This window comes from Opisthocomus hoazin, chromosome 4 (assembly GCF_030867145.1).
Source record: "Opisthocomus hoazin isolate bOpiHoa1 chromosome 4, bOpiHoa1.hap1, whole genome shotgun sequence".
In the NCBI taxonomy this organism is placed as follows: Eukaryota; Metazoa; Chordata; class Aves; order Opisthocomiformes; family Opisthocomidae; genus Opisthocomus; species Opisthocomus hoazin.
The window spans coordinates 62,364,867-62,382,579 of NC_134417.1; the positions used below are offsets into that span (position 1 = coordinate 62,364,867).

The 17,713-nt window shown below is 38.8% G+C and overlaps 1 protein-coding gene across 11 annotated transcripts in view; it reads left to right on the plus strand.

The window, feature by feature from the left end:
- DGKB (diacylglycerol kinase beta) overlaps positions 1-17,713 on the plus strand; it is a 385,269-nt gene that overhangs the window by 20,693 nt on the left and 346,863 nt on the right. For 9 of the 11 annotated variants that reach the window (XM_075419231.1, XM_075419232.1, XM_075419230.1 and 6 more), the window contains exon 2: positions 11,645-11,904. In XM_075419231.1, coding sequence (XP_075275346.1) covers positions 11,835-11,904 — 70 coding nt within the window. In that variant the 5' untranslated portion in view covers positions 11,645-11,834. Of the gene's footprint in view, positions 1-11,644; positions 11,905-17,713 lie in introns of those variants that run through there. The other 2 variants (XM_075419241.1, XM_075419240.1) reach the window with 2 other exon arrangements.

The window sequence follows — 17,713 nt, forward strand, 5'->3', positions numbered from 1 at the left end:
CATTGAAGAGGAAGTCTTTTAACATTTTAAGCACAGAAACAAAAATGAATTGTTTAGTTTCTTTTTGTGTTTGTGTGTGTATTCTGCTTTCCTTACTTTATCACCCCCTTTGATTTCTGGCTTTTCATTAGTTACCGTAGTCTAATATAGAAGTCTTATTGTTGTAAGCTTAAAAAATTATGTCAGAATGGACTAAGTTTTTTTTTCCTTTTCCCACTGGATTTATTTATTTATTTATTTATTAAGGGAAACAAAAGGAAGTGTATTGAACATTGTGTATCCTTTGCTAAAGCTATGGTAAAAAGGAATTGCACAGAAAATGATTAAGTGACAAGGTTTATGATTCAGAAGTATACATATAGACAATTTTTAGTTTATGACAAATATAGTAATAGCAAAAGAAGGACAGCCTACACTAGAAGATGTCTGGTGCTGTAAAAGATGTTCCAATATGGAGATGCAATACTCCTGACCACAGTTTGTGGATAAAGTTAAAACTCCCTTGGGCAAAATCCTGTGGGTCCCCAGTGGAACTGCAGAGGATGAGGAAACACAAGTGTAAAGATTCAGCAAAGTTGGAGGAAAGGGTTTCAGATTTCAAGCTGCAGTCTTACAAAGTGAGTACAGTTTTGTATGCAACAACTGCATATATAAAGCAAATTGCTCACTGGAGTGTCATAAGAACTTCACCTGCGTTTATCCTGTGTCTCTTTTCGGGTAATTTTGAGCATATTTTATTACTGTATTCTAGGCAGCCTATTCCCAAGTTTATCAGTAGCATAATCAAAAAGAACTGGAAGGTGACAAAATCAGACATTTGTCTTCACAGGCTCATGAGGATGGGTCATGCTGTCACCCTGAAGATGTCAGGAGGGGCAAAGTGCCACCAGTGGCCCCTCCAGCAGTGTATGCAGCAGTCTATAGACAAAGCAAGCAAATCCGAAAACATATCCTGAAGGATATGTGTGTGCGGTCCAGACCTGCAATAGGATACTAACTACACTTTTCTCTCAAACTATGTAATAATGTAGCATAAGCTCAATTCAAAATTGATCTTAACCTATACTTAGCTTGAAGTTTCCTGCATCTGTTTTCAGACTTAAGGAAAGGCTTGTGTGTCTGAAAGCTTCGGGTGTTAGAAAATATTTTACTTCTTTCTGCCAGTGCCACATTTCTTCTATCTTTAGATAATCATACTTACAATAGCAATTATGTTAGTGCCAAGGACTACTGTGTAAAAACATAAGCTAAATCTGAGGAGAATTAATTGCAACATTTAAAGAGAGAAAATAATTAGGTAGAACTCCAGAGAAAAACATACTGGAAAAAGATAACAGAAATGCGAAGCCTTTCTCTGGAGAAAAAATACTTTAAAACTGCAAGCATAATATAAGCTAGCTCAGCCAAAAAATTCCCAAGGGAAAGAGGAGACAGGATCAACTTGTTTTCCCTCTTCCCTTTAAGATGGGAAGAACACAGGGGAATACAGATTAACAAAAGTAAGATTTTGTATTGAAAACTGAATGCCGTGGAAAAAGAACACAGACTTAAGTTGCATAAAAGTACAGTTATATACCTTTGTCAATTAAAAGTGCAATTAAATACCAATTTTTAGTTGTTTAAAAAATTCATGGGAATATTGGCATTCATTAGCTACAAAGCATTCCAGAGACAGCTTAGCATGTATAAAATGGTGGGGTTTGGGATGGAGGCTTTGGATGAAAGGCTGAACATTTGCAGTATAACTGCTGTTCGTATCCTGAAATCAGTAAATGGAGGACAGACATTTCATTGTTGTCTTCTCATATTCCTCCCAAAATAATTAGCACAGTTAACCATGAGGAGGTGATGTTGTTCCATCTGAAAGATGAGTGAGTGTGTTAAAAGTTGTGTCTTTACAACTATAAGTCTGTCTGGGTGGGACAGACAGACAGACAAACAAATGAAGGACCCTCAACCAGAACATGCGCTTCCATCCCTGACCAGATCACACGTGTGAAGTTCCACAAATGCCAGTTATCTGTCTCAGATCAGTGAACGGCAGTATGTAGCCTGTAGGAAAGTTAATAAGGATAGAAGCTGATATAAGGAACTCAAGGTATGTTTATGTTGTTGAAAGAGGTGAGGCCAAGCTGCCTTTGAGCAGTAGTTTAGGGTACTTAGAGCTGTGGCACAGTGACAGCATGGACTTCAGCATTGCTTGGGTGTGTGGGCAGGAGATTGGGCAGGGGTGCAGAGCCTGCCCTGGTGCTTGTAGTGCTGGGCTGACTTGGCCGTTCCCTTCTGGCCTGGCTTCAGGAGAACTGCCTCACACGTGGTCTGCTTGCACATCCACGACACTGGTGGCAGTGTGGATGTGCCATCGGAGCAAGCGCTTGGATCACACAAGTGGCGATGCTCACACAGCCCTCACAAACCTCGAAATTGCCATCTCCTTGGAGCTGAGTTTGAGCAGGTCAGGAACTGCGTGGGTGAACAGGGAATGGCAGTTTGAGATGCTGCTGCCATCACGTAGCTCCCTTTGGCTGCAGATATGCATTCCTGTAGGCAAGGGCCTATCCCACTCTGTGACGTCCCATTTGGTAGCTCACCATCACTGAACTCTTTTGTAGTAATACTAATGAATAAATGTGAAACCATTTGTAGTTGTCTAGAAGGCTCCATGCTATCCCAGTGGACAGTGACATAGCGCTGGCTATTCATATCGCAGGACTGCAATAGTTTAATCAACTTCTGCATGTCACGCTCTCCCTAGAGAAAAAAGAAAAAAAACCACCATATAGTAGAACACAGCACAACATGAAGTTCTGCTATAAAACCCACATCCTTGCCTTCTATCCTGATCTCTATTCTCTCTACAGATTTCCTATTGGAGATTAAATCAGGTTCATATTTTCACAAGTTACTTAAAAGGAACTCCAGTGCCCTGTTCCTAGTTTATTTTAAAAGTGCATGAAGCTTTGGAATGAGGACAGCAGTTAACAAATCTTTTCCTCGAGCGCAGTGGAACATTTTTGTCACAAGACTAAAGCACATCTCTTCAAAGGCTTATTTCCGAGCATGAAGTAGGAATTTCTGCCCCGGGAAATTAAGGATCATCAGAAATCTTCCCTAGTTTTAAATTACACTTTTCAGCTTTGCCTTCCTCTAATGTAATCACCCCTAGAGCACCTAAATATGGAGAGATTAATTAAACCCAACAATCAAACAAAAAAAACCCTGTAGCTTATTACCAACAAAAGTTAATTGTTATGCAGAATTTACAGTTCATCCCATGAGAGAGAGTGGGAAGAAAAAGGGAAGAGCACTTGGCAGATAATAGTCGATGAGCTTAGCGCTCTGCTGATACAGGCTCAGGTACTCGTGGTGCTGGGTGTGGGGAGATCTGTGCAGAGTTTGCAGCAAGGGGTGCACTGCTGGAGCCGGCTTTCGTGGGGAAGGGGGCAGATGCACACTTTGGAAGGCAGAGCCTGCCCTGAAGGTGTTTATTCTGTGTCGTTTTAGATTTTGGAGGGGGTTTTGGTGGACTTGTACAAATAGTAGTGGTTGACATGGAAAGAATTGTGATTAATCCTCTCTGCAGAGCGATTTGTCCAGTGAACAGCCAAATGTGCTGTACTATAGAGAACTTCCTACAGATTACATAGTTATACCTATCAAATCCTGTGCTTTCTGTCCATCGTTGCTTTGTTCCATTTATGAAAGAATACCAGTCATAAGCCCTAGTGATTCAACCTTCTTTTAAAGCTTTTAATATTCTAATAGTATATTTTTGAAATTCACTGATTCTAAAATGCTAACAGCTGTCTAGCAATTCTTCTGTCTAAACAGTTTAGTGTCTGTTTTTTTGGTGGGGTGATTTTTTGGTTTTTCTTTTCTAATTTAAATATGCTTATAATCAATCACTTGTACAACCAAAATATTATTCAGTGTGATCATTTAGTCATAAAATAAATGGAACCGAATTTTAATGGCCCTATGGACAAATTTGCTAGTTTAGTCATTGATGTAAAGTGATAAGAAGGATGACTCCTCAAATTTCCTTTTTAAATTTTCACTTTGTAAAATCTGTTTTCCTAAAATTGTTATTGAGGAGTTTTTAACATTGGGAACAACTCCATGCGTGTCACTTAGGGAAGATTTTTGAATTATGTACTGTTTCTCTCACAAGCATAAAATAAATTCCAGTCTGAAAAGACGTCAGTTTAGTTTATTCAGTTCTATTATTTAAAGCAAGAATAAAGCCTTTACAAACCTATGATGCATCAGCACATATACATTCCAGTATCTCCTTGTCCCAGATTCATTTATTTCAATACTTCTTTTAGTGACGAAAATACTGAGAAATTTGAATGTGATTCTTCTGACTTGATATGTAATTAGTGTAGCAACATAGAAATAGCAAACCTAGGACCTGGAGAAATTTAAGATGTATCCGAAGTTGCTTTTAAAGTAGTCGTATGATGAAGTTAATATACATGAAGAGCAAAGTAAAAAATATAATTAAAAATGTATGTCTGTATTTTACATGTAAGTAACTATATTCAGTGCTGTTGCTGTCTTGCATTCTGATCAGTTTTTATTGATGCTTGGTTTTTGTTGCTAATATTTCTTACTGTCACAAACTGTAACATAGGTGAAATGTTTTCTCAAAGATTCAAGTATTCTGCTTATTGTATCACAGTGTTTTTTGTGCTGCATGTATTCCCAGTGTTTACTGATATATTCCATATAAATGATTCGAGGAAGTGAATTTGAATAATTGCTTCTCTGAGGAATACAGTCCATATCTTTGTATTAAAATTTAAATGAATGTTTTTATATGCTCTAGACTAGTACACCTGGGAATAAAATAGCCAGGAAAACATGTATGCTTTTGAGTTGTGTTGAAGTCGCTCCTTTAAAGGGGGAGATTTGCAGCTTGGCAGGCAAATTTTCACTGATTTCAATGTATCAATGTTTAGAGTTTGTATTTCAGAATTACGTTAATTTACGTCAGTAAGCATCCTTTGCTAAACTGAAAAAGAATGTGTACTACTAAAATGACGTTATGCACCCTAAATACTGCAAGAAACAAGAGGATGTTGTTATGTTGGAAAAAGCTGTTGTGTTTTGTTATGAGGGCTCTTTTTTTCATCCATGCCATTAATCCAGCAGTAATTATAAATAATCTTAATACTTGAGAACAAGTCTTACGAGGAGCAGCTGAGGGAGCTGGGGTTGTTTAGTATGGAGAAGAGGAGGCTGAGGGGAGACCTTATTGCGCGCTCTACAACTACCTGAAAGGAGGTTGTGGTGAGGCGGGTGTTGGTCTCTTCTCCCAGATAACTAGTGGTAGGACAAGAGGCAATGGCCTCAAGTTGCGTCAGGGGAGGTTTAGATTAGATACTAGGAAAAATTTCTTTACAGAAAAGAGTTTTCAGGCATTGGACTAGGCTGCCCAGGGAGGTGTTTGAGTCCCCATCCCTGGAGGTGTTTAAAAAACGTGTAGAGGGAAGTGGTTTAGTAGGCACGGTGGTGATGGGTTGACGATTGGACTCGATGATCTTAGAGGTCTTTTCCAACTGTAATGGTTCTATGATTCTGTATTTGAGAGTAAAGAAACCAGACTGGTGATTAGCAGATGCTTTTGATTAGATTTTTTTTCCCCCAAAACCTCTTTAGAATAAACTTTCAACAATGCAGATTTGGAGTATTTCTGACATTAGAGACATTGTTTTCTACAAAGTGTAAAATGAATTGCAGGCATACCTATACAAATTGTCTTGTATATCTGTACATAATGTCTGCATTTCCAAGAATTTAGAGATTGTTAGCTTTTTTTTTTTTGTTTTTTTGTTCAGCTGTTTTGACAATAGTAACCTTGGTGGAGAGAATATCCTGGGGGTTCAATAGCAAGTGTGGTCCTTCAGTGCCCAGGAAATATTATGTACTTTGATCATAACAGCTTAATTAAAAGAGAATAAATAGTGCAATAGTACATCATAATCCCTTATATAGTGATGCTACATAGATCTTAAAATATGATCACAAGAGAATATATTTTACACATGAAGGGTGAGTTCTTTTACAAGTGTTGATGAAATGTGTACTTTTCCATTGTTTGCTAAACCCACAAATGACACTGAATTTTCAGAGGACAGTGGCTTTGGTCGTGTCAGTAAAAAAGAATGTACTTGATTTCTGAACTGGTTGTAGGAGTTAATAAAGAAAACTGTTTCATGTATATGTGTCAGCATGTGGTATCTGACACGTAAAAATTCTCCTTTGGAGAATCCATGATGTCACCCACACTGAAATCACAGGATACAGCTAACTGTGGTGAAGGTGTAGGACCCAACTTAAGGAAATACCAAGTACATTCTGTACAGAAAGGTTCTTGAAAAGCATAATTGCTTCAGCCTCCATAGTAATTAAGGTACGAAATAGTCTGTGTTATTTATTCCTACTGTTCAGGCAAAAATCCCTAATCGGTCATGTTGTGGAGAACTGTAGCTTCCCTGGAAGGAAACTTGATTCCTTTAGGGTTCACGTTCTTTCTTTTTTTTCATTTTTTCTTTTTCTTCTTTCTCAATAAAAACATAAGCATACTAAAACAGAGGGAAATATGGGAGAAAGGACTTGAAGGTCTCAGTCTTGTATAGCATGGAAGATGCTTACATAAGATCCGTCATTTTGTCACCTGCACCCCTTCTTGTTAATCAGCCTTACCCTGTCCCTCCTTTACAGAGTAACTGGCAATTAAAGATGAAATTCTGTGTGAGGTGTGCATTATGAAAGGGCTTGTAGAAAGCAGGAAATGGCTGAGTAAGTCCAAAAGCCAGTTTTTAGGCTGTTTTAGGTTTCCCTGTTACGGTGAACAGTGAGAAGTCCCTTCAGGCATACATTAAGGAGTGTCGTGCTTTCAGTTGCGGCAGTGAGGACAGACCCCAGAAGAAGTCCTCCTGCCTTGCAGGAGGCAACAGAGGACTTGGGTTGAGGTGGTTGAGGAGCTGGAGTTGTTTGCACAGGCCACAGTCCTCCTCTGGAACCAAAGTTCAAAGCTGAACCCAGTATTTTTTTGATTGGTTTTGTAGGACTGAAATTTTTTTTTTCCTCTGCACTCTCCAAAAACGTGTCTTTCCTTGCAGTGAGGACTTTATGAGATGATTTGAATGTTGAAGTTGGTGTATAGGGGATGTGCCTTTATATTTGTTTTTTTGTCCACTGTATATTCCTTTCTCTTCTCTGCTCCTCAGCCTGGTTTCTGCAGAGCAGCTGAGGATTTCAGTGGCTTGAAGAATCCCAGGAAATCTAAGTTTGTTAGAATTGTTGGCTGAATTCTAAGTAATGTGATTTGCAGAGCTTTTAACAAAGCTTTGCTTCCTAGTTTGGGTATGTGGCCTGGTAGCAATTCTGACAGAAAACTTAATAAACCCTCAAATTTAGAAAGAAAAACACATTATAATAGAGAGAATGGAATTCTAAGACCCTATTGTCGGTGGGTGGAGGAGGAAGAATTTTTTTTCTAATTCTTTTTATGATAAAATGAATGGATTCTTAATGTAGTGTTTCTAATTTCTCTTATTTGTAAGGCCTGCTTTCTGTCTGGTTGAGAGGGCTGTGAATCTTGCCTAAGCAGATACTAACAAAATGTGTGCACGGATCCGCGTTTCCTGGACTAGGTCAAACTCTTAGAGGATCAGTGGAAGAGCTCCCTGCCTGACATCCTATGTATTTTAACTGTATGCTACAGAGTGTTCTTCAAAGTAATTTATCTCTGCATGGAGATGTCAAATCACTGTTTGTGTCTGTTTAGTGCTACTGATCTTCATTTTGCCTGCCAGCAAGCACATTTGATTAATGTTCTAGTTCAAGTTTTTGGTTTGTTTTTCTTTTCATTTATTTGCATGATAGTATTATCCCTGTTACTTCTTTCTTTTTCATGTACATGTATATATAGGTTGCTCACTGCATTACCTCCCTGGAGTACTGAGAAAAAGAGCTCTGAAATAAGGTTTAGAGGAGGGCATTTAAATTAAACACTATTAAAGAAGATGAAATAAATGAATATTTTCTTCTACAGAAATTAAGGTGACACACATCATATAACACAAATATGCATTGATGGCTTTTGTCCTCAGCATCTGTGTAATGTGCTTGATTTTTTTATAGCTACATTATTATCTATATAAAATGGGAAAATGCCACTATAAAAGTTTAACTATGAAAACTAAAGGATGCAGGGAGCAGGGACCTTTCCTTATTCAGGCCTCCCCTGCAACAGAACTTAATAGGAGTCTAAAAAAGGAAGCCTCTGTAATGTTCCTTTTGCTGAGATTTTCCCTGTTACATTCCTGCATCATGTGCACTGAGGTGGTGTACGGGACAGGCTGCAGTCCAAAGACCAGCTAGCCATCGTCGGAGGACTGCCTACCTCCCCATTGCTGTTCCTGGATTAAACTTGGCAGAATGCTTCCTCTAGATCCCCTCAGTCTTCCCTTTCAAAGGGAGGAACTTGCATTTGGAGAGTTTTGCAAGATAATCACGTAGCTTTAAACTCTGTCTCTTGCATGATAACTGTGCTGGCTTACACACAGACTACATCGTCTTTACTGTGGACTGCCATGCCCATACTCAATTTTCCCATTGCTCTCATCTCATTTAGGTCATATACTTTTTCTTGCAGCACTGTAGGCAGTAGAGCCTGGGTGTCTGGTAAAGCAGAAAGAATATCAGAGGGGGTAATTTAAATCTGAAGTTAGAGAAGGGCAAGTCAATGGTAAAACGTCAGTTTTCACTGCCGATGTACTGTGTATACAACAGACCCTATAGACAGTGGTCAGCTGAAGATACTGCATGTGAATAGATTGATCAGTTAAGAGTGCACAGCAGTCAGTACCTTGCTAGCGATAGCAATTTTAATTGTAGCCTTCTTATCACAAATATTCATATTGAATAATTGAGATAATCTCTAACTGTAGAGCATTCAGCAGTATTAGCTTTTGCAGGTATATGAAGCTAATGTAGTTAAGAATACAAAAAGTAATACTGGATGAAATTGGGGTAGAAAATTTTGGTTCTATTAAATCAATTATGCAAATATAAAAACATTTTCAGTAAAATGGAATCAGTTGTCAAGAATATGGGAAAAATAGATCTATTTGAAGAAATAAAAGCATCTTTAATACAATCTAATCAACTGCCAGAAATGAAACATCTCTAATTTGATTAAAATGTCTGCATTGACCATAGTTATTTTCTCTTAAGAAGACTGAGGTTTTCGAGACAGAATGATAGCTTTTCTTACTGAATATTAGTTTTAGTGGTTTTAACCTTTAACTTTTGTGGTTACTGCTCTTTTTATGGCACTGTCGGTTCACTGATGTTTGAGGGCTGATGTGCCTTGGTCTTGGCCAGCATAATCCACATTAATGTTACTTTTCCCATGCCAATCTACATGCTCCTATTAGTTTTTGTTATTTTTTCAGTTAATATTTCTAGATCTTACCTCTTCCAGCTTATTATGCTTTATTCTAACTTGAGGAGATGGAGAGCACAGGAATATCTTCTGATTCAAATTTTTATAACACAAGGCAGCTGCCAAGTAGTCTGTTAGTGTAGATAGCCTTACTTGTTCATAATATAGGTACATGTACTGAAATGTTTTCTATCATTGGGTTAATGTATCTTTTTTTCATACGCTTCTGTTCCTAGCTACTCTGGTGTTTTTTTTCTTGTTTCCCCCCCCCTGCAAGGCCAACTGTATGGATTTCAACACGGCCAAATGTCAGGTCCTGCACTTGGGTCACAACAACCCCATGCAACGCTACAGGCTTGAGGAAGAGTGGCTGGAAAGCTGCCCAGTGGAAAAGGATCTTGGGATGCTGGTCGACAGCCGGCTGAACATGAGCCAGCAGTGTGCCAAGGTGGCCAAGAAGGCCAATGGCATCCTGGCTTGTATCAGGAATAGGGTGGCCAGCAGGAGTAGAGAGGTGATCGTGCCCCTGTACTCCGCACTGGTGAGGCTGCATCTCGAGTGGTGTGTTCAGTTTTGGGCCCCTCACTACAAGAAAGACATTGAGGTGCTGGAGCGTGTCCAGAGAAGGGCAACGAGGCTGGGGAGGGGTCTAGAGAACAAGTCTTATGAGGAGCGACTCGAGGAACTGGGGCTGTTTAGTCTGGAGAAGAGGAGGCTGAAGGAGGACCTTATAGCTCTCTACAACTACCTGAAAGGAGGGTGTAGTGAGGCAGGTGTTGGTCTCTTCTCCCAAGTAACTAGCGATAGGACAAGAGGCAATGGCCTCAAGTTGCATCAGGGGAGGTTTAGATTAGATATTAGGAAAAATTTCTTTACTAGAAGAGTGTTCAGGCATTGGACTAGGCTGCCCAGGGAGGTGGTTGAGTTCCCATCCCTGGAGGTGTTTAAAAAACGTGTGGATGTGGCACTTCGGGATATGGTTTAGTAGCATAGTGTTGTTGAACGAATGGTTGGACTTCATGATCTTAGAGGTCTTTTCCAACCTATGATTCTATGACATCTCTCCCACCTGCCAGCATCTTCCTCGTCTGCGCTCTTTCCATTACTCTTGTCAGTCTCTTCTGGTCTCAATTTTTCATTTGGTGTCCTAGTTTGCTGGCTGCGAGATTAAACTCCAACATTTGCTCTTTTCGTAATTTGATCCGTGTAAATGACACATTGCTAGGCGTATAAAGAGATTCCACTTACAGTCTAAAATTAGCTTTCTAGTCTGAACTTGTCATCTAGGCAACCTCTGTAATCAATAGCGAAAGATAAATACCACAAAAAGGCAATTCATCACATTTTAAGATTATGTTGAAACTGGGGGGATTAATTGCTGTCTGGGCCACCTGTCTCTTTCTGCTGATTAAAGAAAGCGCCCTAGATGACAGTCTCGGATGAGGTACCTGACTTTCAGATGGCTAAAATTAGATGAAAAGTATCCTACCTGTTGTGCAAGGAGTGGTGTTAGGAATGAATTGCCTTGGTAAGGTCTGTCCTACAGAGGCAGAAACAGCGTGAAATGGGAATGAGATGGCACCCACAGTTTCATCTTTTTTTCCTTGAACTGATTTGTAACAGTGCCAGCAGTCATATTTGATTTTCAATAGTGACTTCAGCAGTGTTGTGACATTCTAGAAATCAAACCCCTACTATTTTGTTAGAATAATTAATATTTCTATAGCTCTCGTGAATTTGTAACCAAACTGCAGAATGCATTGCATTTCTGACGTGGGGAGTTAGAAGCTTCAGAACATTTCTGACAAGGCCACACAGGACTGTACAACAATGTAGCTGGATACAAACCCAGTTACCTGAATCCCATTTTAAAATCATAGGGAACGAAGTTTGCTCATAGGTAGTATCTGCTGTTGCAGTGGTTGTTACTGAAAGAAACGTTCCTACACAAGGTGTCCAGATACAGTTCAATCATAAGCCATTGATAATTTTTGATTAGCAATGCTGCACATAAGCATTTGAAATTATAAAAATAAAATTTGGAGATACATATAAAACTATGGATAAATATTGTATGGAAAGATTTTTGAGCAAAACTGTATGCAACAATATATTTATCAGTTACAATTATTTAAATAAAAATACTGGTATTTATGTTTCTAATGCTTGATCTTCTTTTAACAGTGCTGTAACTCACCACTGAAGCATACATTGGGAGCAGTTCATAGCATCAAAAACGTCATCCACATAGACTGATTCCATCTTTCCAGTCTCCAAGCACTGTGAATTGAAGCTACAGATCTTTATGGAGTTTGTATTACTTGAGTCAAAGGGAACGTTTTTCTGATATTTAACGAGGACCCTTACGGCCAGTATGACGAGCCAGGAGAAGTGGGTTAACCTTAGTCCTGGAGAGTTCTCTCAGCTTCAGAAATATGCAGAATGTAAGTAATTTTTACAATATATGATTTTATAGCTAATTAAAAATTAAGAATAGTTTGAATGTAGAATATAATATTATTATATTATTGATACTGTTCACTGTCAAGTAAGAGGTTAAATTATGGTTTATGTTTTTTATTACAATAAATGTGTTCTTTGGAGGGGGAAAGAAATGAGTTGGGGTCTGTAACTTTATGACTTTGCCACCTTAAATTCACCATAACAATTTGTAGGCCCCTGGAGTGGGGTTTGTAGTTAAAGCTTGCTCAGTCATGGAGGAAGCATGGAGATTCCAGGAGAAACACATCTAGATGTTCAGTATGGAGATGTTTCTAATACTATAAACAACGCCAAGGAGGAGTTATCCTGTGAAAGAGAAGGAAACAAAAATCTCTCTGAGCTGAAGATCCAGTTCTGCAGTTATTGCTCATGCAAAACTTGCTTCAAGTTGCCTGAGCAACTTAGATGGCTCAAAATTACGTGCTTAGAAGTCAGATACTGAACATGAGAAGCTAGATTTTGGAGACAGTTTATGAAGCCTATAAGAACTAAACTGGAAAAGGTCAAGAACATTTGGGAAGTTTTCCTGTATGATAAGTAATCTAAATTTATATTTTTAAATACAAAGAAAATCTCATATGATTTATGAATATTGTTGATTTATTGCTAAAGGAAATACTTGCCTATAAGGTAAAATGAAGACTCGTGATTGTTAGGTTTTTTTGTACCTATGACATCGCAGCAAATGCTTAATTGTATTTCAGTGCAGACAACTAACAGAATAATCATAAAATGCTTATTAGAGTTAACTTTAATAGTACATTCCACTGGAATGTGATTGAGATTCATACTATTTTCATGATATGAAGTTAGGCTATGAATGATACTTTATATAATGCAATGTTATTGAAGGGAAAAAAAAATATCAGGTAGAAAAATTTATGTGGTGCTTTTGGAACAGATGTATTTGAGTCTCAGAGTTTTCTACAACAATTGCTGTATAGTTGAAAGTAGTCTGTTTATTAATGAAGTATGTTTCCTCCCTATGCCACCTTTTTGTCTCAAAGCATAAGCTGTAGAGATGAAGGAAATTTTCTCTGTACACTGCTTTAAATCCTTAACGATATTGCCAATCAAGGAGCTATTTCATTTCTCATTTCATAGTGGAATATAAGACATTGATACCTGTCCAATATTTAATCAGTTGGGACCTCCTTCTTAAAAGGCAGCCTTAAAAATCTGGTGTGAATCTGAGAAATGAAATGCAAATATCCGTGCTTTTTAGTAGTTCTGTTGTTTCTGTGTGTTACATACAAATATTAAATAAAGTGAAACGAGATGCAATTACATGAAACCTAAAAAGAACACATCAAAATTTTATATTGGTGTTCCATTGCCGTCAGAGACTATTGCAAAGAAAATTTTGTATTACATGTTTTTGATATGAATAAGCTTTTTTCTCTTAAATTACATCACCAAATAGATAGTAAACATATCATAGCAGTTTGAAAAAACCTGTTGACTTCTGAAAATATTTACTTTTTCTTGGGAAAATATTTTTAAATGATTCTTCATTATCATTTTCAACACCAGAAACTGAAGACTTCTAATAGAGAGACAGCGAGCAGTTATGGTTGTTTTTTTTTTTTTTCCCCTACGCATTCATATAATTTAAACCTTCAATGCAGCTTTTGCCAAAGTATTTGTTTTCTTCCTTTTGGGGAAAAAAAGGCATTTAATATATTCCTTTTATTTCTGCTTCCCTTTGCTCCTCCTTCTTGCACACAGCGTAGTTCAGAGCCATTGCTTTAATAGGACTATATGTATCAGGATAAAGGATTTGGTGAAATTGGTTGTGTTTGTTTGTGTACATAAAAGAAATACATGGTGTCTTTCCAGCTTCCCCTGCTTTTCCGGAATAAAAGGATGTTAGTTGTTTGAGAATGTGAAATGTGATGCATCTTTGTACAAATAGTTCAATTTCTGAGGCAAGTAGAAAAAAGATCGTTAATGGTATATAGATGTTGATGTATAATGCTGAGGGAATATAACCCAGGTATGGGCTTTATTTTGAATTTTTGAGCTGTCCAATTTATTTTTGCTAAATGAGTGAATAGCAGTATCTGTAAAAGTGTGATTTAAGACTTCAAAATGCAATTTAAAAAAAAAATTTAATTGGATCCAACACTTGCATTTGATACATTTTTATCTAAATGGCAAGATACAAAATGTTGTGACAGTAGATGCCTTTACTCATTGCTATATAGTAATTAAATTGTGTGAAATTTTATGATGTTTGAGTCTATAATTGCTTTGATATTGGACTGTCGTTGTTGAACGTGACAAGACAGTGAACTGAAAATCACCAAATTTCTAGTAGAGCTGATTGTCTGAGTAGAGTTTGATTTATTTTTAAAAAAAAAAAAAGGCATTGTGGACTTCTCTCCAGCATGTGACTTGCGGTACCAGTGGGTCTCCTGCAGGAGAGAGAGCTGTGGTTGTCAGAAGGTAATACTGTCGGGAGGCTTGACTCTATGGCAGTTGCCTGCGAACAAGTGTTGATGAGACCCCAGCTTTGCCTTGTGCTAAGGAGTGGGTTTCACTGAAGGACTCTGGAATACAGTAGGGAACTTAGTGAAGTGATTTGTTTTCCACTCACCTGCTGATATGTGGGGGTGTCATTTACTGTGCCTTTCATTCAGTTTGGTGTAGAGACTTCATAAATCTTACCTAAATTACATTATTTTAACTGAAGAAATATTTAGCAGATATACTTTCTTGAATTAACAAAAGACGATATTTATCATCCCTATTTTAGTTTGAATCAAGCCTAAAGTGAGTACTGGAACAAAGAGTATAGCCTCCCAAAAACATGTCTACCTTGGATGTCAGTGAATCATACGTGTAGTGGCTGGTAGTCACATCTTCTTAATGAGGTTGCTGGAATTGCAATGACTTTTGTACAGCTGTGGTGGGTTGACCTTAGCTGAACGCCAGTTGTCCGCCAAGCCACTCTATCACTCCTCACTGTCTTCTCCTGCTCCACTGTGGGGTCCCAGCCATGGGAGACAGTCCTCCATGAACTTCTTCAATGTGGGTCTTTCTCAGGGGCTGCAGTTCTTCACAAACTGCTCCAGGGTGGGTCCTTTCCACATGGTGCAGCCCTTCAGGAACAGGCTGCTCCAGTGTGGGTCCCCCACAGGGTCCTAGGTCCTGCCAGCAAAGTGCTCCGGCATGGGCTTCTCTCTCCACAGGGTCATAGGTCCTGCCAGGAGCCTGCTCCAGTGCAGGCTCCCCATGGGGTCACAGCCTTCCTGGAGTGCGTCCGCCTGCTCTGGCTTGGGGCTCTCCACAGGCTGCAAGTGTGTATCAGCTCCACCATGGACCTCCATGGGCTGCAGGGGGACAGCCTGCCTCACTATGGCCTTCACCATGAGCTGCGAGGGAATCTCTGCTCTGGCACCTGGAGCACCTCCTCCCCATTCTTCTTCACTGACATTGGTGTCTGCAGAGTTGTTGCTCTCACATATTCTTACTCCTTTCTCTTGGCTGCTGTTGGCGCATCAGGTTTTTTTTTCCCCCTTCTTAGATATGTTAACACAGAGGTGCTACTGCCATGGCTGATGGACTCAACTTTGGCTAGTGGTGTGTCGATCTTGGAGCTGGCAATGATTCTATCGGACATGGAGGAAGCTTCTGGCAGCTTCTCACAGAAGCCACCCCTGTAGCCCCCTACTGCCAAAACCTTGCCAGGCAAACCCAACACAACAGGCTGAAATATGAAAAGAACTCTTCTTGTAGGTTCATTATACAAACACATATTAGATTATTTTTTGATTTAAGTCAATTTATGCTGGTATTTGATAGTAAGATACGCAGAAGACTGAAAGAAAGTAGTACAGCACTTCGAACAATAATACCTACAGAAGAAGTTTTTTTCTGATATATTTGCGTACACACATTTTGATGTGCAAATAAAAAGTAATAATACTGAATGGTAAAGACTTAATTAAAAAAAATAAAGAAATTATTAAACAAACTGTTAAAGAGGAGTGTACTAGACTGACCTGAGCTCAGTGGGTAGAATTCAGAGTTCACACTTACACCTCTATGTCATATTGCCATGCTCAAATGCTATGTGTTGATGATTCCCAGCATCTGCTACTGTTGACACAAAACAGATACCTTTAGCTGATGAGCCCAAAGAGGGAGTGTGCTGAGGTGCCTTGCGCTAACCAGTAGGAAGGTTTAAGCACAAGGTGTATTTCAATTTCTGTTTCTCTTTGGAGCCTAAGTAAATTTGGTTAAGAAACTTTGCTCATTTATTTTCAGGAGAGGAATCTGTTCTGCATTATATGTCCCTATCCCCACAGAAAATATTCTCTTTAAAATGCATTTGCCGGTGTTTTGCATATTTGCTTGTGGTCAGAAAAAATCCTCACAGAGTTCCTTTCTCCAGCTAAATCCCCTCAACCTAAGCTGGCTACGGAGTGAGGTAGTGTCTTGCTTGTGTGGCACCTGCAAGCTGCTGCCCTCCACACAAGCACACGCCACCTTTCTGGTCTGATAACCTTAGTTTTGATCCCATATTGAAAGGGGTGCCGGACAGGGCACACTTGTGGGAGTGAGGGATTGGGGTGTGAGTCTTTTGAGGTTGTAGCTCAGTCTGAACCCGTATCTTCGGTCTTTCACCTAACCAGAAGGTAAGCCTGTCTCACTTCCACTTGTTTTATGAAGATGACTGTTGCTGCCAGACTTTGCTGAAGTCAGTCCCATCTACAAGTGTTATGATTTCTGAGAGCAGCAGAGGAATTAGTGCGCTCAGGTTCTAAGAGAGCCTCTTCTTACCTTTGTATTGTAGCAGAAGTCAGGAGGCACTTAGATGAGATGCTTCACTTCTGCATCAGTTGACTTCCGTCATGTAAAGGAATTTTCAAACCATACTGAGATACAGGCTGCACAGATAATTATCTTAAAGTACTTCCACAGTTAGGGTGTATGTGCAGAACTGTAGCTGATAGGGTGTGGACATTATAGATCCAGCTGTCCTGGGCTTAGAGGTCTGAATTTAGCCTAAATCCCTGTTTTAGTAGCCAAAGTTATGTGTGTGTATTTTTCATTATATAAAGCCCATTAAACTCATCATGTGGATTCTAGTGCCCTGACAGGGACATGTGCTTTCCACTTTCTGACTGAAAGAAACTTTGCTCCAGTTTAGTGTAGTTCCAATTTTAGTTAGTTTTCTGTCAGCTTGATGATAGCCTGTTTACTCTTGCAAGTACAAATAGACAAACAAGGCCTGCTCCTAACTCTATGTGCAGGTGCTGTACTTGGTATCCCATTGAGAAGTTCCTACGACATCTTGTCTGGCTGTTTTCTTCATCACATATTTATGGTATGATTCTCAGCTTCATCCAAGTGTGTTGTCTAGTGAACACAAAACCTGAATGTAAAATTTCTTTCTTTACCAGCTGTTCCTAATTTCCATAAATGTAACTAAACAGCAAAGGAGAAGTTCTCCACTACTTGTTCCTAATCACAATACATTTCCCTCTAAGCAACACTCAGAACTTAATAGTGAGTGAATATCTTCCAGTACATTAATCCAAGGAATATCCATAATTTCATTTTACTAAATTATTTTTGAGCTCAATTAAAGGCAACTTTATACTTCCAATTTAAGACCTTTCTTCATCTGCTTGCCATGGTTAAATAATTTGGGGCTTCAAATGAATATTTTAGAACAGTTTAAATACTACTTTAAAAAGAAGAAAAGTGTATTTCTAGAATTCAAAAAGCATATTACCTAAT